Below are 24,635 nucleotides of genomic sequence, written 5' to 3' on the forward strand. Positions count from 1 at the left end.
TCCATCTGCCATCTCTCCGCCCAAGTCTCCAAACGATCTAAATCCTGCTGTATCCTCTGACAGTCCTCATCACTATCTGCAATTCCACCAACCTTTGTGTCGTCTGCAAACTTACTAATCAGACCAGTTACATTTTCCTCCAAATCATTTATATATACTACGAACAGCAAAGGTCCCAACACTGATCCCTGTGGAACACCACTAGTCACAGCCCTCCAATTAGAAAAGCACCCTTCCATTGCTACTCTCTGCCTTCTATGACCTAGCCAGTTCTGTATCCACCTTGCCAGCTCACCCCTGATCCCGTGTGACTTCACCTGAGGAAAAATGCCCTCACTCAGCAGCAGGAATTCACTGCCTGGTTTGGTGGTGAAGGCAGAAACCCTCAACTTATCTGGATCTACAAATGAAGTGCTCTAACCTGCACGGCAACAGGCCATGTGCTGGAAGATGCAATTAGAATCGGTGACTAGCTTTTAAGGGTTTTTTGACCAACACTGGCAAGATGGGTTGAATGGCCTCTTTCTTTGTCACAGCCTTTCAATGATTTCTTAAGAATTAAGGTTACAAAACTTTAATCCTAATTAATTTTGGCAAATGTTTTATAGTATGTGGATTGCCCTCTTGTTTCACGTCGTATCTCGGGATTAACTCATCACTACTCATGTGACTTGAATGCTAAACGCATGTGCCTTTTTCCATTATTGAATTAGGCAATTCTTTTGAAAGCTTCATATCTGCCAACATTCATTGTGCTGGGTGATAGTGCGCAGCATACGGTTGCGGTTGTAAGTGTGAAGTATTTACTCATATTTAACTTACTCAGTGCACTATAGTTTATAATCAGTCTGGCCCAGTACAAAGAAGTTCTCTGCAATAACTTCATCGATCATAAGGGATTGATTGCCTGCATGCTTGATTCTTTGGTTTTGTAAATTTACAGTTCATGGACAGGACGCCTCATACGGATATGGGTCAAAGGCAGGTACATGGAGTTAGATCACTGATCAGCCATGATCTCATTGAATAGTGGGACAGGCTCAAGGGGCTGAATGGCGTACTCCTGTTCCTGTATTCCTAATCTGTGGTAGGCTAAGGGTTAAACTTCAAGTGTCATCTTGGCTGCATTGGTAGCACTGTTACTTCTGAGCTTACTTATTTACAAGGAGACTATTTAGCTCCCTTGGTCTCCCTTCATTGCTGCTGATTTTGAAGAACTACTCTGGCAGCATTTGTTGAAGCATCCTCTTGGAGAAGCTGATCTGCTCACTAATGCTTCATCGAGTGTTAGCTCTAACAACCTTGAGTGTCTACTCTTACAGATATATCTGTATACGTCAACATTCTGTTTATCCAGCCAATTGCTATCATACATTATAAGTATTCTTCTAATATTTGTTCAGAGAGTGCAATAATGCCCTCGAGCTGTATTTTATTCAATGTTGTGTCCCTTGTCGTGTTATCAATTATTCATGGTTGCAGTTTTTAGCACAAACTCGCATCATCTACTTAATATTGCATGTCATTTGCTTTCTTGTTTACACATTGCAAAGTTTTGAGTCAAGTCGAGAATATAATGTAAGTGTGAAGTTATCCATTTTGGTTTTAAAAAAAAACAGAAAGGCAGAATATTTCTGAAATGGTGAGGTTGGAAAGTAGTGACATCCAGAGGGACCCGAGTGTCTTTGTTCGTGAGTCATTAAAAAGCTAACGTGAGCCGTAGCAAGCAATTTGCAGGGTAAATAGTATGTTGGTCATCATCACAAGGGATTTGAGTACAGGAGTAAAGATGTTTTGCTCTAATTGTATGGAGCCTCGGGGAGAACACACCTAAAGTACTGCTGTTACGGTGTCCATACCAGACCCCAATTTATATTGGCAAACATATGAGAGACCCCAACAATTTTTCTATTTGTAAACTGTGAGAAAAAGATAATTTCGCTCCAGGAGCGATTTCACTGGCAAATCGAGATCTGATATATTAAAACAAAACTTTATTATTAACACAGGAGTAGCCACATTAACAGCACAGGAAATAGCTTTTCAATTAACAGTTGAACAATTCTTAAAACAAAAGGAAACACTTTAACTACTAAATTATACCGTTTTATCTCCAATTAAGCAAAGCCCATTACAGGCCAAAATCCAGTGGTAAATGCAGGTAGCAAACACAGGGAGACTTGTTGTACTATTGTGTGTAGTAGATTTTCTTTCAGAAAAGTAGAGGGAGACACTTTCAGACACAACCTGCAAATCATTCTGACTCTATCAGACTCCTACCCAACCTGACAGCATTTGGCAAAACTTCTGCTCCACTTACTTCCAGCAGGCTCAACCTATATCAAACTGCAAAACTACAGACAGACCTGGCTCCTCCCATTAATTGCATCATCTTTATCCCACTCCAATCCCATGACCTACTTACCTGAGGTTAAACATAGTGTCTCAAATGATCTACTCTCCAGGGAATATCAGGTATCTATTTGTAAACAAGTAAATGGTTGGAATGAATGATTATCACACTTTTACAACATCTTAATTACACATTTTTCAGACACACCGCCTACCTGTATTTTGAACAATGTTTTAAATATATTACTGCAACAGATATATATATAATACAATCTATACTAAATAAACCTACATTTATCACACTGTGCTCAGTTTTGGTCTCCTTATCCAAGAAAGGATAAAATTCCTATAGAGAGTGTGCAAAGAAGATTCACCTGACCAATCCCTGGGGTGGTGAGATTGAAGAAACTGGGTCTGAATTCTCTGGAGTTTTGAAGAATGAGAGGTGACCTCAGTGTAACTTTCAAAATGTATACAGGGTGTAACGCGGTAAATAAAGATGGGGGCAGGATTCTCCATCCAGATGCAGCGGCCCACTGGGATTCTCCCATCTCGCCAGACAGTCAATGGGGTTTCCATTGTGGGTAGCCCCAAGCCGGCAGGAAATAATGTAGTTTTACAGGCCGGCTAGAGCAGCATAGTCTTTAATTTGGAGTCAGCTCTAAGTTAATAACTGACTCTGGGGTCTCAGCCTCAAAAGACATTTCTCGCAGACCATTTTTCTTTCAAAGTCTGAAACATCTCCTCTCATTTGCCAGTGCTTCCCTGCATATAACACACATGGGCGTTGCATTCTTATTTGCAATGGTACCATTGACAAAACCATACTTCAACAATCTTTATACTGCTTTGTTCCCGAGTTAAGTTTCTTCTTTTCAGGCTGTTAATCAGAGGCCCTGGAGCTCTATACAGAGCTAACACCGGCACTGCATTGTCCTGCCCGGGACTCTCCTGAGCAACTCTCCAGATTCAGTTGTGAGATCCAGTCCAGTAGGTACACTGCCTATTTGAGTCTCTGGCCGTCTCTTACTCTTAAGCAAATTATTCCTCTTCACAGTTCACTTGCCTTGCTCGCCAGCATGTGCAAAGTGGAAGAAACACTGCTCCGTGATTTGGCACCTAAAGCACGTACCTGGAGGGCGCTTGACGTCAAGTGCACATGCAGGGCGTGTGAATTGCTCCCTGCTGCTGCTGTCTGGAAGGGTCCATACAGTCTTGTTTATTTGCATGTACAATGCGGTATGGGCTGCCGCCATTCTCAATGTAAAAGCCGGTAGCGGCTGTTCCTAGAATCATAGAATCCCTACAGTGCAGAAGGAAGCCATTCAGCCCATCAAGTCTGCACCAATCCTCTGAAGAAGCACCCTACCTAGGCCCATTCCCCCCTCCCTATCCCCGTAACCTCATCTGACTTTTTGGACGCCATGGGGCAATTTTAGCATGGCCAATGCACCTAACATGCACACCTTTGGACTGTGGAGGAAACCCACGCAGACACTGGGAGAATGTACAAACTCCACACAGACAGTGGAATTGAACCCGGGTCCCTGGCACTGTGAGGCAAACAGTGCTAACCACTCTGTCACCATGTCGTCCTTTTTTTTAAAAATTGCAACTAATCCAACATTCAAATATATATTGAAATTTAGCAACAAACTTCAAAACAACTTTTAAAACAGGCATTGTAACTAACTATTTACATCTCAAACCATGAATGACTGCATGCTGTGCATCAAATGTGCCCCAGGATAAATCTAATTGTGTCTCAGGTAAGAAAGGATATGCATCATCTTATTTTCATATTGATCATCACAAAATAACTTGCCACAATCATAAATGCTTGCACGGTATCCTAATTTGGTTTTTAAGTTTTTGTTTTCCATCTCTTTAAACAACCTCGAAGCAGTAGCTTACTTTGGATGTTGCTTTAGGACACACAATGCAAAGTACTTCAGAACTAGTTCATGCTCAGCAGTACTATTTAACATTGTCACAAAAACCAAGTGAGTTAGCCACATCAACGTCAGCACGAGTACACAGTAGTTTTTCCATCCCGCTTACTTCGAAATGAGCTTTATTGTACCAGTCTCTTTAAATTTCTTCAATTCGTCTACGCTTGAAGGCTTTATTGGAACTGACATTTCTGCAACTTGAGCAACGGTTGAAGCTCGTTTGGTTTTTTGCAAACTCTGTTCTTTTTCTGGCTGTAAATAAAGAAAATGAAGAGCCAGTGTCGCCCCTGTGAGCAGTTCTTTCTTGTTTAGCGCTTGATACTTTCCTCTTGTTTCCATCATTCTGTTTGAGCTCAGTTGAAATTAAAACTTCTGACTAGGTGTGCAGCTGTGGGCAACGCTCGAGGGTAAAAGCCTCGCTGCACCTTGGTGTGGTGCGAGCAGAAACCCAGTGACACACTGCAAACGGGGGACAATGCTGTGGAGGGTCTGAGCCGACATGATGAGCAGTGAGGAAGGGAATGCTCTCTTTAACCTCAGCTCCGACTAAACATCAGCTCCACACCATACCTTCACCGAGGGTGAAAGTGTGTTATTTGACAATAACACTCTCCCAGTCACTAGCCCTTTGGGACTTTACCGCAGTTCTCCTTTACCGCACTGCCAGAGGCCTTGGAAGTGGCGCCAGCTTGGGTGCTTCTCCCGAGATTAGGCCCACTGCTGGGATGGTGCGACCAATCGCTCCGCGACCCACCCATGGGTAGCGACCTGCGCTTTGAAAAACCCTGATCTAGTTGAATGGTGGAGCAGGCTTGATAGACTGAATGAGCTACCTCTCCTGCTACTTTCCTCTGATCTAATTTGCTGCTCTACTGAGTGAGGTTGTCAGGATGCTTGGAGCAGAGAAAACCTGGTTTCCCTAAGGGGGGGGGGGGGGGGGGGGGGGGGGTGGAAGAGGAGGAAGAGAGAGAGAGAGTTTGCAGGAGTTCCTGAGAGAGGCACTGAAATGGGGGCTGATTTATTCCTATCGCAATTCCCTGGAAATTCCCTCTAGTATCTGATCATTGATGGGCTTCTCTGTCCTAATTACAGGCACTTCTCGGAATACCCTTCAAACTGCTCCCATTACTCCTGAATGTTATCTTTAGAATGGAACATTGTCTTGACCTGATTAGAATAGAAAGACCTTAATTCTCAGGAGAGTAGATAACCCTACAGAATTGAACTGATTTTCTTTCTCTTAAGACATCTAAAATATCTGCCATCGTTAAAACAAAAGAACAACAAAAAAATACAGTGTTAACACAAGCCTGCCCAGAAACGAATGAATCATTTACAGGGACCAAACCGGAAAATCCCAGAATAGAAACCAACAAGACCAAAATAGATTTTCACAAGCGCTCTCTGCATTTCTAGTTATTTGATTGATTTGTTCCTTCCTGGATCACTAGTGATCAGAACTGCCTGCATCAGACACCAGATTACCCAGTCGACCGGAGAGAGTTTTCATCATCAAGCATTTTGTTTTAGTTATACTTCTGCTCTCACACCATATGCTGGAAAAGTCGCACATTAAATGCCTGCCTTGTGTAGCGGGATCCCCCTTTCTAACTCCACCCAACGGGCTTATATTGGGCTTGACACCCCTTTGTCCAAGCCCCACCACTGCCCGGGTGATCCTCTCTCTCTTACCGGTGGACTCACAACCACCTTGCGCCTACTCCACTTGAGCAGTGCCCCCGGGAGAGAGAGGAAAGGAAAGTCTCTGCCCACTTTTATCTGGCAGTCTTTCCTGAGTGGGCGGTTTCGAGGCGCCCTGGGTACCCCTCGGTCCTAGACACCGGAATTATGGTAAGGGATATTTACTATTTGAATTGAAAACTCAAAATGGAATTCAATTGAAAGCCAAATATAGGTATTTATTAAACGTTCAAGGTCAATATCACCAAATGCTAGAAAACACCACAAAATGCCTTATGCTTTACAAAACTATGACTATAGAAGGAATACTAAACGGGCACCACGTAAAAGCTTACTTTACACAATTTTAGCAGTGTCTTAAAACTATGATAGATGCGTGCAACCCCCTTTCCCCAAAAACCTCATCCACTATAGTAATCTTGGGAACTTCGCCAACTTTCAGAGAATACTCTGGCACGAACAGAAGGGTCAGTCAAGTAAATTGCTATTTCACAGCTGGTCTCTGGCTTCTTTTGTGTTGTTGTGGCTACCCCTGACCAGGTGAACAGTGAGAGTTCCATCACAATCCTGTTTTGCATTGGTGGGGTGCGGAAGGATACTGTTATCTGTGTCTTAAGGTTTAGGGGCAGAGGCTGTTGTCAACATAAGTAATTGTCTAAATACCATAGTATGCTTTCATCCATGCGTGGAGTTGTAACGACACACAATGTGCATCATTACTTGGCATTGGATCTTCCTTTTACTAATTGTGCTTATATAGTGTGCCCTTTTAGTCCCATATCATTGTTTTGTTTCTTCCTCCCTAGGCAGCCGAGATAGAGCAGCAGCTCTCAATGCAAGTTCACAACCTCCGTGATGAGTTCCGGGAGAAAAACACATCAACAAACCAACATGTAGCACGCCTGGAGAGCTTGCAAGCTGAGGTGAGGTCTGCCTGGAGTGCACCAATGTGGTGATTCCATGTTTGTTCCTTTTCCTATCGAGGTACATGCTTGTGTGTTGACAGTTCTGCCTATCTATATTGATGGCGTGTATTATGATACTGTGGCCATGTGATCAAGCCTCCTGGTGTAAGGGTTTCTTGGGCTGTGATGTGTTGAATTTCAGTTTCTGTCTCAGTACTTTAGATTTAGCTGACAGCAAAAACATAAATAAATTTACAGATTACAGCACTCGTAAACCCACAAATGGTAGTACTGAATATCCATCTTAGTCATCTTTCATAGAATGGGCAATCAGAAACAGGAATTGGAGATGTAGAGAAAACCTATCGCTCTAGTGGTATTATTCTCATAATCCCACAATTTTCCCATGAAAATCAAAGGATTTCTGTTTCAAAAAATTCAGATGATATTAATCATTCTATCACCCGTGTAGGTAAGTGTCTTCATTGCTTATGGCATCATTTGCTCTGGGTCACCTGACTGAAACCGTTTTGAATATCTGATTCATGTCTATAAATGTGAATGTTTTAACATTTCAAAAACGTGGTGGTCTCAGCAAAGAAAGTGGATTTATTTAGTTTTGAATCAATCAACAATATTAAAATCATGGCTGATTATCTCCCTGCAAAATTAATAGAAGAGTATCTCGGCAGTTTTGTATAATATTTTTATTCCCCCAAAAAAGGCAAATAAAGCCCTCAAATGCAAATTGCGTGCATCTGTCCATTATAAAGATAATTATTTTTCTGTTTGAGGGTTGATGGAGCTTTACTATCTCACCATGGATGGAATCTTTTGGTCCCACCACTGCCAACGTAGTTTGCACCCTCTGCTGCTGGGGAACCCGTGGTGGGGAGGGGTCATTGTTGTCGGGACCGGAAGATCTTGCCGGTGGTAATGGCCAGAAAATCCCGCCCAGTGAGTGTGCCAGGTTCTCTTGTCATGTAAATGAGCTTTTAGTCCAGAAATCCAAACAGTCTGACTGTGTAAGGTGATCTCCGTGTTCTGCTGGACTGGGTATGAACATTGTTAACATATGTAGGTGTGAAACAACTCCATTGTGTATACAGGCTCCCAAGGGTGAATGGCTACTCTTCTCTACGCAAGAGACAGCAGTTATTCAGCTGCAAAATACTTCAGATCCAAGCCAAAGCTTGTTCTTTCTTATTATTCACACAAATTATCTTCTAGTCGGAATAACTGGGTAGAAATCAGGAGTAGTAATCATTTCAGTTGTCACCACCTCTAAAACAAGGACATTGAGATCAATTAGAGCACCCTGGACAAGTTCAGATCTGTAAACTCCACTAGGACAGGACCATAAATGTAGCATTTCCCAGGTCTATTTTGCTGCACTATATTATTTCCAGGCAATGAACATCTTCAACAGTAGAGAGCCTAACCAACTCTTCTTGCCAATCAATGGCATTTCCATTGTTGAATCTCCCACTGTTAACATGTTCACGGATAAGCAAAGTCCAAAACCTTAACTGGACCAGTCAGAGGCTGGGTATTCTACAACAAATGATTTGCTACCAGACTCCTCAAAGCCTACCCATCATCAGCAAAGCATAGGTCAGGAGTGTAATGGCATACTCTCCACTTAGGATGAGTGCAGCACCAATAACACTCAAATAGCTCAACACTATCCTGGACAAAGCAGCATATTTTATTGGCACCGGTCAATTACCATAAACATTCACTCCACATGGCTGTCATCTGTGCAAGCTGCAATGCGACAACGAGCCAAGGCTTTCTCAAACCCACAACCTCTACCACCTAGAAAGCCAAAGGCAGCAGAAATATGGGAATAGCACCACCTGTACGTTCTTCTCCAAGTCATGCAGCGTCCTGACCTGGAAACCTATTGCTGTTTCTTCATCATCGCTGGGTCGATATCATGAAACTCTCTCCCCTACTGTGCTGTCGGAGGTGGTCATTGCCTTCACCACACATGGATTGTACGGGTTCAAGAGGTGACTCTTCATTACCTTCTCAAGGGCAGTTAATGCTGACCATGCTGGTGATGGCAACATTCTGTGAATTAGCTATGATAGTTGAACTACAGACCTGGAATTTCAGGCTAACATGTTATTTTTTTAAAAAAATCTACATGGGAGCATTGAGAGTGTATGTAGCATGTATGAGGAGACTTGGGCTCCCTTTTATGTGTGGGATATGAATATATTTTTAGTTCCACTCTTGTATGGTGTGGGTGGGAAGCATGTGCTCCTTGCCATGTATGGGTAAGTATACTTGGGAGAAATGTCTGGTGCGGTACATGAATGTGTGTTGGTCTGCAGGGTCCTGTAGTGCAGTGTTTTTCAAACTTTTTTTCCGGGGACCCATTTTTGCTAACTGGCCGACCTTCGGGACCCACGCCGGCCGACCTTCGGGACCCACGCCGGCCGACCTTCGGGACCCACGCCGGCCGACCTTCGGGACCCACGCCGGCCGACCTTCGGGACCCACGCCGGCCGACCTTCGGGACCCACGCCGGCCGACCTTCGGGACCCACGCCGGCCGACCTTCGGGACCCACGCCGGCCGACCTTCGGGACCCACCATTTTCTCTTGCCTTGATTGCTGCTGTCAAATTTGAAGAATCGCCATCGCGCCCAAATCACGTGATGCCGATGTTCAGGGGCCGTGACCAGCTCTCTGCCTCCCTCAGGCAGGAAGATTAGATAGAATGTTTTTTGAAATATTCTGTGTCTCCGATTGTGCAAATTCGCGGTCTTCAGCCGCAGCAGCCGGCTTTTATATTCAATTTTTATTTATTTTTTATAAATTTTAATGATGCTGTTGAACAGCACGTTTAATTAAAGAGAGCAAAGCCCATGTCATCCATCGTCAGACTCTTCAGATTCTTCCTGTTTCTTCTCTTCCTTTTTCTCTTCAGCAGCAACCCCAAGGGCAGCGGTGGAAACAACTGCTGCAGCAGCTGGGGCACTGCTACCAACACCAATGTTGCAGATCAGACTATTGATGTCAATATTAGCTAATGCCTTGGCATAACAGACTAGGCCAGAAAGGCTCAATGGTCACACCAGCTGTTTTAATCAGGGTATTGAGTTTGTCTTCGGTGACGATGACCTCATTGTCGTGTAGGATGAGCGCGCTGTAGATACAGGCGAGTTCCGAGGTGGAGGCCATGGCGCTGGATCTCTGCGGGTGGGTCCGATGGTGCTAGTCGCCGGGGGGGGGAGAAACTCTGCCTTGGCTTCCGACAGGGCAGAGCGAGCAGCAGCCGGCTTTTAACTATGCTGGCGGCGAGCGGCCTTTTTACCAAATAAAAGAAATGCGGCCGCACTGTGCATGCGCACCGATCACCGGGAATGCATGCGCAGTGCGGCCGCATTTTTTTTATTTGGTAAAAGGGCTGCTTGCATAGTTAAGACTGCTGCTGCGCGCAAATATGCGCAATCGGGAGCGCCGTGTCGGATGGCTCCGCGACCTCCCGACACCCGCCCGTGACCCACCCACGGGTCGCGCTCCTGACTTTGAAGACTGCTCTAGTGTGATGGGAGATATGTGAGAATGACCTGTCTTATTTGTCGGTTTTCCAGTGCGAGAGAGTGCAGGTTAATAGAATTTGCTGGCATGTGAAATGTAACAAAAGCTTCTCCGTTACAATGAATAAGAGTGAGCAAGATTTGTAATGAATTTTGAAATGTGAGAAGCCTCTGGCTCTGTAATCTTGTATCTACATAATCATGCCATTAGAATACAAGCCAGCAAGGCAAGATATTCCGACCAGAGGGAAAAAGCAAATTAACCTCCTATTCCCTCATCGAAAAAACAAGTCACCAAAATCTTCAAAATCCTGCTCATTACTGTTAAATTTTTTTTCTCTCCCTACCCCGCCCTTTTGTTTGTGTGTGGTGATATGGAGCAGCAGATTCTCGAAGTAAGTACGAATACTTCCTACCTGATTCTTCACAACCTGTCAATCATTCTTCATTGCTGTAATCAAATCATTTATCCCCATCACTGGGTTCAGTGACCTGCTGCCCCCGAACAGACAAACACAGAATCTTATGCATGCGTGTAACCCTCCCATCCTCTCCGTATATAACTGAAACTTGTTTGATTGTGATTAGTTCTGGCAGTGGCTTTTGAGAGCTCTGAATGCTGGGTGGTTGGAAGCTCCTATTGTACCTAGTGGCAGTTTCAAATACCCAGTGGCTCTGGTTGTCCTGTGTTCCCCATTGCCTGTCATTCCATGCCTGTCTTGCCATCCCTCTGACCGTACCTCGGCGCTGTTGATTTTTTTTTTTCCTGTCCCTACCTTTCCGGCCCCGTTACTTTCCTGTTCTCATTTGCTGCCACCCACTTTGCTGGAGCCTACTTTCTATCTCCGCACTGTCACTGTATGTGTGGTGTAGCTTTCTGACATCTGACTTTACCTCCCAATCTCAGATAAAGGCACTTACAGAGCGAAAACGTGAACTGGAGCGACGCATCAGTGCCATGATCGAGGAAAACGAACTGTTGCAGAGCACAATTGAGGACCTTCAGGACCGAGTGCTGATGGCAGAGCGACAGAGCCATAACAAGGACCTGCAGGTGAGAAGGAGAAGATTGCATGCAGATCAAGGGGAACTAACACCAAGAAGGTGTTCTAGAGAGGTGTGGAGTGTATGTTTTGGGGTCAGAAACATGCTGTATAAAGGTGTTGCCATGCTCCACCCCTTGGACAGAATTTACCACGCTTGGAAACTAGAATCGCCACCGACAATCCCAAGATATTGGTGCATGTTTGTTGAAAATGTTGAGTCTGGATGCTGTATGGTGTCTAATTGAAAGGTAAAGTCCTGTTCTTCAAGCTTATGTTGTGTTTCATTGGAATAGGAGGTCAAGGACAGACATGTCAGAGTGGGACTGGAGTGCAACATTAAAATTACAGGCGTAATGTTTGTGAACAGAAAGGAGATGCTCCGCAAAGTGGTCACTTAATCCGTCTGGTTTCCCCAGTGCGGACACAGTGTGAGCAGCAAACACAGTCTACTGTTAATTCTGGAAGGAAAGAGGGAGGCAGCTGTGAAATTTTATAAAATGTTTTTGGGAGATCTGGGGCCCCTGCTGGTATCGGCATACAATGAGGCGAGGGAAAAGGAGGGGCTTCCCTCTACGTTATTGCAGGCTTCCGTATCCTTAATTTTGAAGAAGGACAAGAACCCGGAGCAGTGTGGGTCTTGCAGCCCGATATCGCTGCTAAATGCAGATGTCAAGCTGTTGGCAAATAGTTTGGCCTCGCGGATTGAGGACTGTGTGCTCGGGGTGATAGGGAAGACCAGTCGTGATTTGTAAAGGGGAGGCATCTGTCGGCGAATGTTAGGCGCTTATTGAATTTGATAATGATGGGCAGCACGGTGGCGCAGTGGGTTAGCCCTGCAGCCTCACGGCGCCGAGGTCCCAGGTTCGATCCCGGCTCTGGGTCACTGTCCGTGTGAGTTTGCAAATTCTCTCCGTATTTGCGTAGGTTTCACCCCCACAACCGAAAGATGTGCAGGGTAGGTGGATTGGCCACGCTAAATTGCCCTTCAATTGGAAAAAATGAATTGGGTACTCTAAATTTAAAAACAGAAAAAAAGAGAAAAGAAAAGCATGTGATGATGCCCCCGGAGGGACAGGAGGTGGAAGTGGCTGTCGCTATGGATGCGGAGAAGGCATTTGATTGAGTAGAATAGGAATAGCTGTGGGAAGTACTGAGACGGTTTGGGTTCGGGCAAGGGTTTACGGATTGGGTCCAGTTGTTATATGGGGCGCCGATAGGGAGTGATATGCCCTGAGTTCAGGGTATTTTGGATTGCATCGTGGGACAGGGCAGGGATGCCTACTGTTCCCGTTGCTTTTTGTCTTGGTGATAGAGCCATTGGTAATGGTGCTTAGAGCATCAAGGAGTTGGAAAAGGATAGTGCGGGTGGAGCATAGGGTTTTGCTACATGCGGACAATCTGTTGCTTTATATTTTGGACCCTCTGGGAGGCATGGGGAGAATCATGAACATCTTGGAGGAATGCAGCTGGTTTTCCGGGTGTAAGTTAAACGTGGGGAAGAGCGAGGTCTGCGCGATCCAGGCGAGGGGGCAGGAGGGGAGGCTGGGCGAGCTACCATTTTAAGTGTTTGGGATGAACTTTAGATACTTGGGCATCCAGGTGGCGTGGAGATGGGAACAACTACACAAATTGAATCTGGCACGGTTGGTAGAGCAGATGAAGGGGGATTTTAAGAGGTGGGACGTGCTCCTGCTGTCGCTGGCAAGGTGGATGCAATGTCGGTGTGAGAGCGGATGGAGGCAGCCTCGTGCATCGACACAAGTTTAGCGGCACTGTTGATGATGCCTCTCGCGTTCTCACCGGCCAGGTTCTCCACGAACCCAGGCCCTGAGGATGTGGGAAAATTGGCGGCAGCACCTGAGGTTGAAGGCTGTCTAGAAGAATTGGAAGAGGTGTATGAGCTGCCCAGCGGGAATGGGTTCCAGTACTTACAGGTATGAGATTATGTTAAGAAGCACTTTCCCGACCTACTGCCCAGGGGCTGCAGGACAAGGTGGTGTCAAAAACAGGAATTGGTGGGGGTAGGGTGTCAGAGATTTATAAGGAATTAATGGATTGGGAGGGAGCCCTGATAGGAGAAGTTAAACGGAAGTGGGAGGACGAGCTGGGCAGGGAGGTGTGGCTCGGTTATGGGAGCAGGATCTGAGGAGAGTGATTGCATCCTCTTTGTGCGCTAGACTTAGCCTTATCCAATTCAAGTGATTCATAGGGTGCATTTGACCGTTGCCAGGATGAGCAGGATCTTTGATGGGGTGGAAGATAGGTTTGGTGGTGCGCAGGAGGGCTCGACGTCAGCAGTTTGGGGGGAGGGGGGTTCTTCTGCACTTGCACAAGATAGTTCCCTTTGAAACAGGAGGGGATGTTGGGGGTAATTGAGGAGTGGGTCGAGGTGTTACAGTGGGAATGGTCCCTTCAAAATGTTGGTGGGTCGGGGGAGGTGGGGGGACGACTTTGCTGGCACTATCATGATGGAATTGATAGAAGTGATGAAAGATGATTTGTTAAACATGGAGACTAGTTGGGTGAAAGATGAGGCCAAGGGAAAGCCTTATTGTAGTTCTGAAAGATAGAGCAAATGTGCGTGAATCGAAAAGGACACAGACAGACAAGGGCTCCGTTGACCATGGAGGAATGAGGAAAAGGAAAAGACTGGTATGGAAGCGAGCATTATCAGAACTGATGAAATGGAGAAACCGGGAGGAGTACAGCCAAGATTGCTGTGGGAGTTTGTGGGCTTATAATACATAGCGGTCAAAACCTATCCCCAGGAACAAAGACAGAGAAGTCAAGGAAGAGGAGAATCTGAGATGAGGGAAGAATGGAAATTGGAAGCAAAACTGATGAAATTTCCCAGTTTGGGGTGACAGCACAAAACAGAGACAGCAGGAAGTAGGAAAATTATGCCAGATTTAACGTGAGGAAGCAGAATGTTCAGAGAAAGGGAATAAAAATAGAGAAATCTATGGAGCGTTAGCCAGTGAATCACAGATGAATCATAAATGACTTTTAATAATGAATAACCTGAGGGCCTGTATATTTTTAGATTCGAACCAGGAGAAGCTTAAGCTATTACTTGCAGCTCCAGCTTCAGTGAGTTAGAGCTCTCCATTCTGAGGCTTGTCAGCCACAGTTATGCCAAGAGGGGGCAAAATTAGCCAGTGGGGGCAGGAGCAGTCAGGATAGGCATGGAAAAGGAGATTAAAAACTAGAGCAGTACACAGTGGAAGGGAACCTGGAGAAAGCATGAGCTTGGGAGAGGAGATAAAATGCCCAGGACGGAGTGACAGCTATAATGGCAAATGTAAATTTACCCCAACAACCTGGATCATAGTTGGCACAGATCAGATTGCATTAAAGAATCACAACTCTACAAGAAACCTATTGAATGTGGGGCGGCATGGTGGAACAGTGGTTAGCACTGCTAGCTCACAGCACCAGGGATCAGGTTCATTTCCAACCTCTGGTAAATGTCTGTATGGAGTTTGCATTTTCTTCCCCGTGTCTGCGTGGGTCTCTTCCCACAGTCCAAGGATGTTGGTTAGGTGGATTGGTCAGTGCTAAATTGCCCCTTGGTGTCCAAGGATGTGTAGGTTAGGTGGGGTTACGGGGATGGAGTGAGGGAGTGGGCCTAGATAGAGTGTTCTTTCATGGGGTCGGTGCAGATTCGATGGGCCGAATGGCCTCCTCCTGCACTGTAGGGATTCTATGGGTCTGTGAAAGGGGCGATGGTGGTGTGGTGGTAATGTCGCTGAACTAGTAATTCTGAGACCCAGGCAAATGCTCTGGGGACTATGGTTCAATTCTCACCATGGCAGCTGAGGAGTTCAGTTAATAAATCAGGGATAAATCATCTGGAGACCAGGAAGATCTGGGCCAATGTTTGGAGTGGCACGGTGGCACAGTGGTTAGCACTGCTGCTTCACGTCACCAGGGACTGGGTTCAATTACAGCCTCGGGTGACTGTCCAGTGTGGAGTTTGCACTTTCTTTTTTTTTAGAAAATATTTTACTGAAGCATTTGTAATTTTCACAATTTAACATGTTGACATTTCTAAAACAACCGTGCGGGTCGATGCACAAAATACCCCCTAAAAGAACAACAAACAATAAACCATGTTCCCCGCTTCTCCCACCCTGTCCCCAGTTACCCGTATACTAAGCCCCCTGTCCTTTTTTAACATTACCATGCCTCCTGTTTTCCTCACCCCGTCCTTTTCCCTCCCTTACTGCTGACGTTCAATTTTTGTTGAGGAAATCGATGAACAGCTGTCAACTCCGGGCGAATCCCTGTATTGATCATCTCAAAGCGAACTTGATTTTCTTCAGACTGAGAAACCCTACCATATTGCTGACCCACACTCCTGGCTTTAGGGTCTCTGAGTCCCTCCATCTCAGCAAGATCCGTCTCTCCACACCTTCCACATCTGTCCTCCACCCCCTCGAAGAATCTATTCATTCGGGCTACCGTTATGAAGGCCCTGTGGACCACCTTGAACTGAATCAAGCTAAGTCTAGCACAGGACGAGGGAGTTTTCACTTTCTCCCCGTGCCTGCGTGGGTTTCCTTCGGTTGCTCCAGTTTCATCTCACAGTCCAAAGATGTGCAGGTTAGATGGATTGCCCATGCTAAATTGCTCCTCAGTGTCCAAAGATGTGTTGGTTCGATGGGGTTAAGGCTGTAGGGTGGGGTGGAAGGGGGAAATAAGAACATAAGAACTAGGAGCAGGAGTAGGCCATCTGGCCCCTCGAGCCTGCTCCGCCATTCAATGAGATCATGGCTGATCTTTTATGGACTCAGCTCCACTTTCTGGCCCGAACACCATGATCCTTAATCCCTTTATTCTTCAAAAAACTATCTATATCACTGGGCAAGGAATTCCATAGATTCACAACCCTTTGGGTGAAGAAGTTCCTCCTAAACTCAGTCCTAAATCTACTTCCCCTTTATTTTAAGGCTATGCACCCTAGTTCTGCTTTCACCTGCCAGTGGAAACAACCTTCCCGCATCTATCCTATCTATAACCTTCATAATTGTATATGTTTCTATAAGATCCCCCCTCATCCTTCTAAATTCCAACGAGTACAGTCCCAGTCTACTCAACCTCTCCTCGTAATCCAACCCCTTCAGCTCTGGGATTAACCTCGTGAATCTCCTCTGCACACCCTCCAGCGCCAGTACGTCCTTTCTCAGGTAAGGAGACCAAAACTGAACACACTACTCCAGGTGTGGCCTCACTAACATCTTATACAATTGCAGCATAACCTCCCTAGTCTTAAACTCCATCCCTCTAGCAATGAAGGACAAAATTCCATTCGCCTTCCTAATCACCTGTTGCACCTGTAAACCAACTTTTTGCGACTCGTGCTTTTTCAGGGGGTGAGTGCAGACTCAATGGGCCAAATGGCCTCCTGCACTGTAGGGATTCTATGATTACAGACATACATAGAACTTGCAGTTTCCTTGTGTGTCAGACTATCCAGCTGTTTTTTTAACTCCATGATTATGTTACTCTCTGATTCACTTCTTCAGTTGATTATTTTCTACATTTTATTATTCACCAATATATTGGATAAAGTTTTCCTCCACTCATTTTCCAGCAACGACACAATTGCCTTGAGAGTAAACCTCCAAAATTCCACAATTTAAAAAGAAACCCACTTTCACTTCTGTTCCCTATCTAAAATGAAAATCGCTTCAAATGAGCTTCAAATGAAGTTACTGTGAAAAGCCCCTAGTCGCCACATTCCGGTGCCTGTTTGGGGAGGCTGGTACTGGAATTGAACCGTGCTGCTGGCCTGCCTTGGTCTGCTTTAAAAGCCAGCTATTTAGCCCAGTGTGCTAAACCAGCCCGACCAACCACTCCTGGCCAAAAAACACACTCCAAGGTCTTGGAAGAGTTTCTTTCGACTTCTGCCTAAACTTTCTTAATTCTTCATTCCCAACTGTGATGCAAGTAACATTTAAAAATGGTCTCCCTCCACAAGATGTCAAAAGAGATGCCAGTTCTTGGCCCCTTCATGTGCATCAAGCCAGGCCTTGTGAACATCCCTGACCTTAACAGCACCCGTCTTAACAGTACTGCTTACCCAGGGGCCAACATTCTGATCCAATTTTAGAACAGCTGTGAGCCACCGTGGGCTACCTTCCATTACAATGCATGTGTAATGAGCACGATTGTGCAGTGAGACTGATGGAACATAATCCAGAAACTATTTCAAGGCTTCAGATGTTGCTGTGTTGTTCTTCCATCTCCAAAGAAAATCAATGTTCCCCTCTGTCACTTGATCATCGAGTCCAGTAGCCTTGTTGAATGGTGTCAGTGTGTACCTGTCTGTGTCAGTGCACACCTGCCTGCCTGTCTCTGTGCGTGTGCTTGTGCATCTCTCTCTGTGCCTGTGTGTGCGCATGAGTCTGTCCCTGTGCCTGTCTGTGCACGCATGTACCTGTGCCTATGTACGTGCTCGCGACTGTCCCTGTGCCTGTGTGTGCGCGAATGTCTGTCTCTGCTTGTGTGCATGGGCCTGTCTCAGTGCATGAGCTTGTGCGTCTGCCTCTGTGCCTGTATGCACACATGAGTGTGCCTCTGTGCCTGTACGTGCGTGCGTGTCTGTCCCTGTGCCTGTGTATGCGCTCGCGACTTTGCCTGTGTGTGTATGCACGTCTGTCTCTGTACCTGTGCATGCACATGTGTCTGTCTCTGTGCCTGTGCATGCACACGTGTCTGTCTCTGTGCCTGTGCATGCACACGTGTCTGTCGCTGTGCCTGTGCATGCGTGCGCATCGGTCTCTGTGCCTGTGTGCGTGCCCACATCTGTCTCTGTGCCTGTGCGGGCGTGCGCCTCTGTCTCTGTGCACATGTCTGACTCTGTGCTTGTGCATACAAGCACGTCTGTCTCTGAGGCCATCCGCCTGCCTTTCAACCTGCGTGCATGCTTGCCTGTGTCTGTCTGTGACTGTCGTATGTGCATCTGTCTGCCTGCCTGTGTGCGCGCATATCTGAATCTGTGCCTGTGCGCCTTTCTGTCTGCCAGTATGCCTGCCTGCGTGCATGCTAGTGTCACTGTCTGTCTGTGCCTGTGCGTGCGCGCCTGTCTGTGCGTGCATGCGGACCTCTCTATCTGCTTGTGCATGCATGCCTATCTGTCTGTTTGTGCCTGTGTGTGCACATCTATCTGTCTCTCTGCCTCTCTCTGCCTGCCTGCCTCTCTGCCTGCCTGCCTCTCTCTCTCTCTCTCTGCCTGCCTGCCTCTCTCTCTCTGCCTGCCTGCCTCTCTCTCTCTGCCTGCCTGCCTCTCTCTCTCTGCCTGCCTGCCTCTCTCTCTCTGCCTGCCTGCCTCTCTCTCTCTGCCTGCCTGCCTCTCTCTCTCTGCCTGCCTGCCTCTCTCTCTCTGCCTGCCTGCCTCTCTCTCTCTGCCTGCCTGCCTCTCTCTCTCTGCCTGCCTGCCTCTCTCTCTCTGCCTGCCTGCCTCTCTCTCTCTGCCTGCCTGCCTCTCTCTCTCTGCCTGCCTGCCTCTCTCTCTCTGCCTGCCTGCCTCTCTCTCTCTGCCTGCCTGCCTCTCTCTCTCTGCCTGCCTGCCTCTCTCTCTCTGCCTGCCTGCCTCTCTCTCTCTGCCTGCCTGCCTCTCTCTCTCTGCCTGCCTGCCTCTCTCTCTCTGCCTGCCTGCCTGCCTCTCTCTCTGCCTGCCTGCCTGCCTCTCTCTCTCTGCCTGCCTGCCTGCCTCTCTCTCTCTGCCTGCCTGCCTGCCTCTCTCTCTCTGCCTGCCTGCCTGCCTCTCTCTCTCTGCCTGCCTGCCTGCCTCTCTCTCTCTGCCTGCCTGCCTGCCTCTCTCTCTCTGCCTGCCTGTCTGCCTCTCTCTCTCTGTCTGCCTGCCTGCCTCTCTCTCTCTGTCTGCCTGCCTGCCTCTCTCTCTCTGTCTGCCTGCCTGCCTCTCTCTCTCTGTCTGCCTGCCTGCCTCTCTCTCTCTGTCTGCCTGCCTGCCTCTCTCTCTCTGTCTGCCTGCCTGCCTCTCTCTCTCTGTCTGCCTGCCTGCCTCTCTCTCTCTCTGTCTGCCTGCCTGCCTCTCTCTCTCTGTCTGCCTGCCTGCCTCTCTCTCTCTCTGTCTGCCTGCCTGCCTCTCTCTCTCTGTCTGCCTGCCTCTCTCTCTCTGTCTGCCTGCCTGCCTCTCTCTCTCTGTCTGCCTGCCTGCCTCTCTCTCTCTCTGTCTGCCTGCCTGCCTCTCTCTCTCTGTCTGCCTGCCTGCCTCTCTCTCTCTCTGTCTGCCTGCCTGCCTCTCTCTCTCTGTCTGCCTGCCTGCCTCTCTCTCTCTCTGCCTGCCTGCCTCTCTCTCTCTCTCTCTCTCTGTCTGCCTGCCTGCCTCTCTCTCTCTCTCTCTCTCTGTCTGCCTGCCTGCCTCTCTCTCTCTGCCTGCCTGTCTCTCTCTCTCTCTCTCTCTCTCTCTCTCTGCCTGTCTCTCTCTCTCTCTCTCTCTCTCCCTCCCTGCCTGTCTCTCTCTCTCTCTCTCTCTCTCTCTCTCTCTCTCTCTCTCTCTCTCTCTCTGCCTGCCTGTCTCTCTCTCTCTCTCTCCTCTCTCTCTCTCTCTCTCTCTCTCTGCCTGCCTGCCTCTCTCTCTCTCTCTGCCCCTCTCTCTCTGTTGTGTATATTTGTAAGTAAGGTCCAATCCAACTTCAGGTTGTCAAGCCTCCAGGATTGCCCTGGAGTCTCTAGGAATTGAACATCAATCTCCAGGACACTGCAGTGTGCAAAATATGGAAAATGGAGGGGTGGGCTGTTTGGCTGACAGTCCAGCATCATCCAATTGGGTAATGCGTCTTTTTACTTTCTAGTTGGTATAGGAAGGCAGTGCGTCACAAGGCTGGATGTGTCGGCTGACGAATGGCTGGTGTTGGGGGTAAGTCGTGTGATGAAACCTCCAGGAATACATTTAATCACAGCTGATGATCCTGATCCAGCTGTGTTATGCTCCCAAGTCCTCTCCTGATTTACAGGCTTGACTGAGTCAATTGTCAACCCTTGTACGAAAATCCCTCTTCCCGAGGATTCCTCTTCCCGAGGATATCATTCTTCTCCTGCCAGTTTCCCGTGTGAACTCTAGACTTCTAACTTTCTGCACCAGTACTTCTCATCCTTCCTTTCTCTCTCTTCCCCTTCACTCCAACTTCTCACATTCCATAAACTTCACTCACTTCATTCCTTTATTTTTTTTCTTGTTTCTATTTCCTTAAATTGATGTTGCATCACTGTTGTTTTTTATTATTATCATTGAATAATCCAATTTAATCACAGCTCATCTTGTTAAGGGCTGAGTACATAGTGTAAAAACAAGGACACAGAATTTTAAATATAAAGGGCAGTGTACATTTTTATGAGTAAATAGACTTTGAAGGAACCCAATCATCATAAAAATTGAAGTCAGTCGAGTGCAAAAGTAGACCAAATATCAGATTGAAAAATTATTTATTTTGAAGAGCAAATAAAATGCACCAAAATAAATTATTTTTCAAATTTTATGCATCGGAGATTTGGTTAGTTAATCGATATGATGGCAGATGTTAGAGTTTCCTTAATTCAGGCAAGTCAACGATTAATGTTGCTTTAAATGTAATCAAATCCTGGGGACTATTGTTCAGGATGCGATAGCTCCAAAGGCAATGAAGATTGGGTATAGATCAATGGAATGTTAGCCCAGGGAGTGCTACTGACACACAGTAAAACATTGGTGGATTCACATCAACAAGCAGCCCACTCAGACCATATGGATATGGTGGGAGGATTCAGCGAAAATTAATAAAATGGTACAGTTTGGGTCAACAAGCTTTCAGGCAAAGTTGAGGAAAGTGGATCTACTTTCTTTGAAAATAACGTTCAAGCCAAGATGTGGTTCATGTTTCCAAAACAAGAGGAACAATTTGATAACATTGATGCAGAACCAGAGGAAACCATAATGACCTCAAGCAACTATGAATATAAAAAGTATCTTCTCACAGACTCAGCAGCTTTTGGAATAGTTTACCAGCCAGTCCAGAGAATATTGCATTTGGGAAGATTCAAAAGGAAATTGGATCAATTCCTGATTTGTTAATGAGTAGAGGGATATGAGGAAAGGCAGTAAAATTGTTAATTCGGTCCTGAAAAAGGACCTACTCTTCAGAGAAAGTTTGAGTGATTAAGCGTTCCTCTATTCTTGACGTTTTCTGTGTCTGCATGTCTGTAAGTACAGGCACACATGCAGTTGTCTAGCGAGGGAGCCAAAGGGGATAGGAGGTCAGTAGGAAAGTCCCCTTGAGGCCACAATTGGATCAGCCAGTTGAATGGTGGAGCAGGCTCGAGGGGCCAAATGGCCCACTCCTGTTCTCCATTCATATGTTCGTATAAAGACTGAGAAAGTGCAGCTGTATGTTCGGTCTGGATAAAGGCTGATTGTCCATTACCTGACAGCTAACATCCTGACTTTAAATAAACTTTTGGGATTGGGTATGGATTAGCTCCATGGGAAACAAATAGCCACCCACCTACCTAGCCACAAGGAGAGAACATCATTATTAGGACATCACTGGTAAAAGCCCACACAAATGAGGTTTTGGAACAGATTATTGCTTGTACCCTGACGCTAATGTGGTAACATTAAAGTACAAGTCAGAGAAAGTTATAAAGGCTTTGTGCAAGATGGCGGTGAGGTCAGTCTACCGTATAGTGTATGGTTGTATTTGTCCATTTGTAAAAGGAATTTGATGCATTAGAAAGGCTCGCATGAATAAAAGAGGGTTAATTAATGAAGGTAGTGTAGTAGATGTTGTATATATAGAATTTCAAAAGGCATTTCAAAAAATGTTGCATAACAGACTTTTTGAAAAACAAGCTCATGATTCTAAAGAGACAGTAGTAACTTGGATATGCTGTCTGCAATACAGAACAGAGATTAGAAGTAAATGATAGTTATTCAGAGTGGCAGAAGATATAAAGTGGGCTCCTACAAAGAATAGTACAGGGACCACTGTTCACAATTTATATTAACAGGTTAAGATCTTGGCATCAAAAATACAATTTCTAAATTTGTGGATGACATTGCTTTGTTTGGGGAGGGGGGGGGGGCGGCAGTATGGTGGACAATACTGAGAGAGCTGAAATAAATTACAAGAAGATATTAATAAACTCGCAGAATGGGCATATAATCGGTTAATGAACTTCAACTAAGTGTGAACTATTACATTTTAGTAAGAAAAATGAAGAGTAATTGGAAAATAATACAAATAGGATAGAGGAGCAAAGGGATCACAAATTATTAAGGTGGGTTAATTGGCAGTAAAATGCAAACCCAAGCAATAGGGTTTATTTCCAGGGGGTCAGTTGTCAGAGAAGATATGCTAAATGTTGGACTGCACTTGGACGACTGAATAGGGTCTGGTCACAGTATTAGAAAATGTACTGGAGGTGGTGTGAAAAAATATACAAGGTTGAAAGCAGAACTGTGAACTTATACTTGTCAGGAAAGGATGTCCAGGCTGGATCTATTTGAGAAGGTCTTTAAAATTCTGAAAGGTTTTAAGTAGGCAGATAGAGCAAGGGAAAGTAAAACTTGAGGTCATCAGTATAAGATTATCCCCGGTGATCTTTCTAAAATACACAAGTGCAAGGTCGTGCAGCCATCCAAAAGATAAGGAATGGGCTGTGTACAGTTCAGAAAGATTAGAGGGAATGTTGATAGTTATCAAAAAATCAAATTAGGAATTCAGAACAAAATCTCTTTACCCAGTTGTTACATGTAACAACTCACTAGCACAGGATATTTGTGAAATAGTATAAATACATTTAGAGTGAAGCTAGAAAAATGTTTTTTCAAGAAATCTTCCATTCTAACCTGGTCCCGCCCATGGAATTATAGAATCCCTACAGTGCAGAAGGAGGCCATTTGGCCCATCTAGTCTGCACTGACCCTCTGAAGGAGCACCCTATCTAGGCCTACGCCCACACCCTATCCCCCGAACCCCACCTCCTTTTTTGCACACTAAGGGGCAATTTAGCGTGACCAATCCACCTAAACTACACGTGTTTTGACTGTGGGAGGGAATCTGAGCACCCAGAGGAATCCCATGCAGACACAGGGAGAACATGCAAACTCCCCACAGTCACCCAAGGCTGGAATCAAACCCAGGTCCCAGATGAGGCAACAGTGCTAACCACTGTGCCACCATGCCACCCAGTTTGATTGACTCATAACTGCTCTTTGCAATGGCCTGGCGAGCCATTCAGTTGTACTAAAGCACTATGACAACATATAATGAGACAAAAACACCCGTCAGCAACTGGATGTGGCAAAGACGCATCCTGCAAAGTCATCCTCACCAGCATCTAGGGACGTGTGCCAAAATTGGGGCCTCAGCCATTTACAATCTAGATTAATGATTTAGATGAAGAAACAAAGAGTAATGATTCCAAGCTGACTGATTGTACAAAGCTAGATGGGAATGTGAGCTGTGAGGAAAAGACAAAAAGGCTGCAAGAGACATACAGTATTGCTAAAAGAAGAGATTTTCTTTGTTGAAGCTTTTTGTCTTGCAGTCATCAGATCATTCCCAAGAATACAATATAAGGGAAAACAACATATTTAACTTGTATGAGGATAAAGTGCTGATTGGTTGGCAGAGAAGATTTTGTATGGTATAGAAATTGGAGTGAGAATGCACCAGTAGTTGGTGACTGACAGTTAACTGCCAAGAAAGTGACGTGACTGTGATCAAGGCATTACTCCTGAGGAATGAACCAGTGAATGGCTGTTACTTGTATTGTTCAGATGAAACAGACACAATGTGTGTATATGTTCTTTCTGTCTGCAAAGAACAGGACCCTATGTATTCATATATGTAGCTTCAAGTACACACACATGTGCCACTCTGCAAGCCTGACTGACGATCTTAAATTAGTTATCAGTGAGATTCTTAGCACACTGAGGATTATGTAAAAAATGTTTTCCAATCACAGAATCACATCTAATATTGGACATTGTGTTTTGAGTTTTTTGAAGTTCGGGCTTGTTGGGTAAGACCTGTATCTTGATCATTGTGAACAGCGGCTGAGACCAAGCTGTTTGATCCAATCTGCCAGTGTTTGGGATGTACGGCCTAAATACCTG

At 45.8% G+C, this 24,635-nt stretch overlaps 1 protein-coding gene across 3 annotated transcripts in view; it reads left to right on the plus strand.

The window, feature by feature from the left end:
• The window catches only part of bicdl1 (BICD family like cargo adaptor 1), a 121,529-nt gene that overhangs the window by 52,754 nt on the left and 44,140 nt on the right, over positions 1 to 24,635 (plus strand). For 2 of the 3 annotated variants that reach the window (XR_005460070.1, XM_038792121.1), the window contains exons 3-5: positions 6,812 to 6,928; positions 10,847 to 10,858; positions 11,371 to 11,517. Coding sequence is in view for 2 of the 3 variants with exons in the window: in XM_038792121.1 (XP_038648049.1) it covers positions 6,812 to 6,928; positions 10,847 to 10,858; positions 11,371 to 11,517 (276 nt within the window). In the remaining variant the exon portion in view is untranslated. The remainder of the gene's footprint in view (positions 1 to 6,811; positions 6,929 to 10,846; positions 10,859 to 11,370; positions 11,518 to 24,635) is intronic. The other variant, XM_038792126.1, reaches the window with a different exon arrangement.

This window comes from Scyliorhinus canicula, chromosome 1 (genome assembly GCF_902713615.1).
Source record: "Scyliorhinus canicula chromosome 1, sScyCan1.1, whole genome shotgun sequence".
Classification (NCBI taxonomy): domain Eukaryota; kingdom Metazoa; phylum Chordata; class Chondrichthyes; order Carcharhiniformes; family Scyliorhinidae; genus Scyliorhinus; species Scyliorhinus canicula.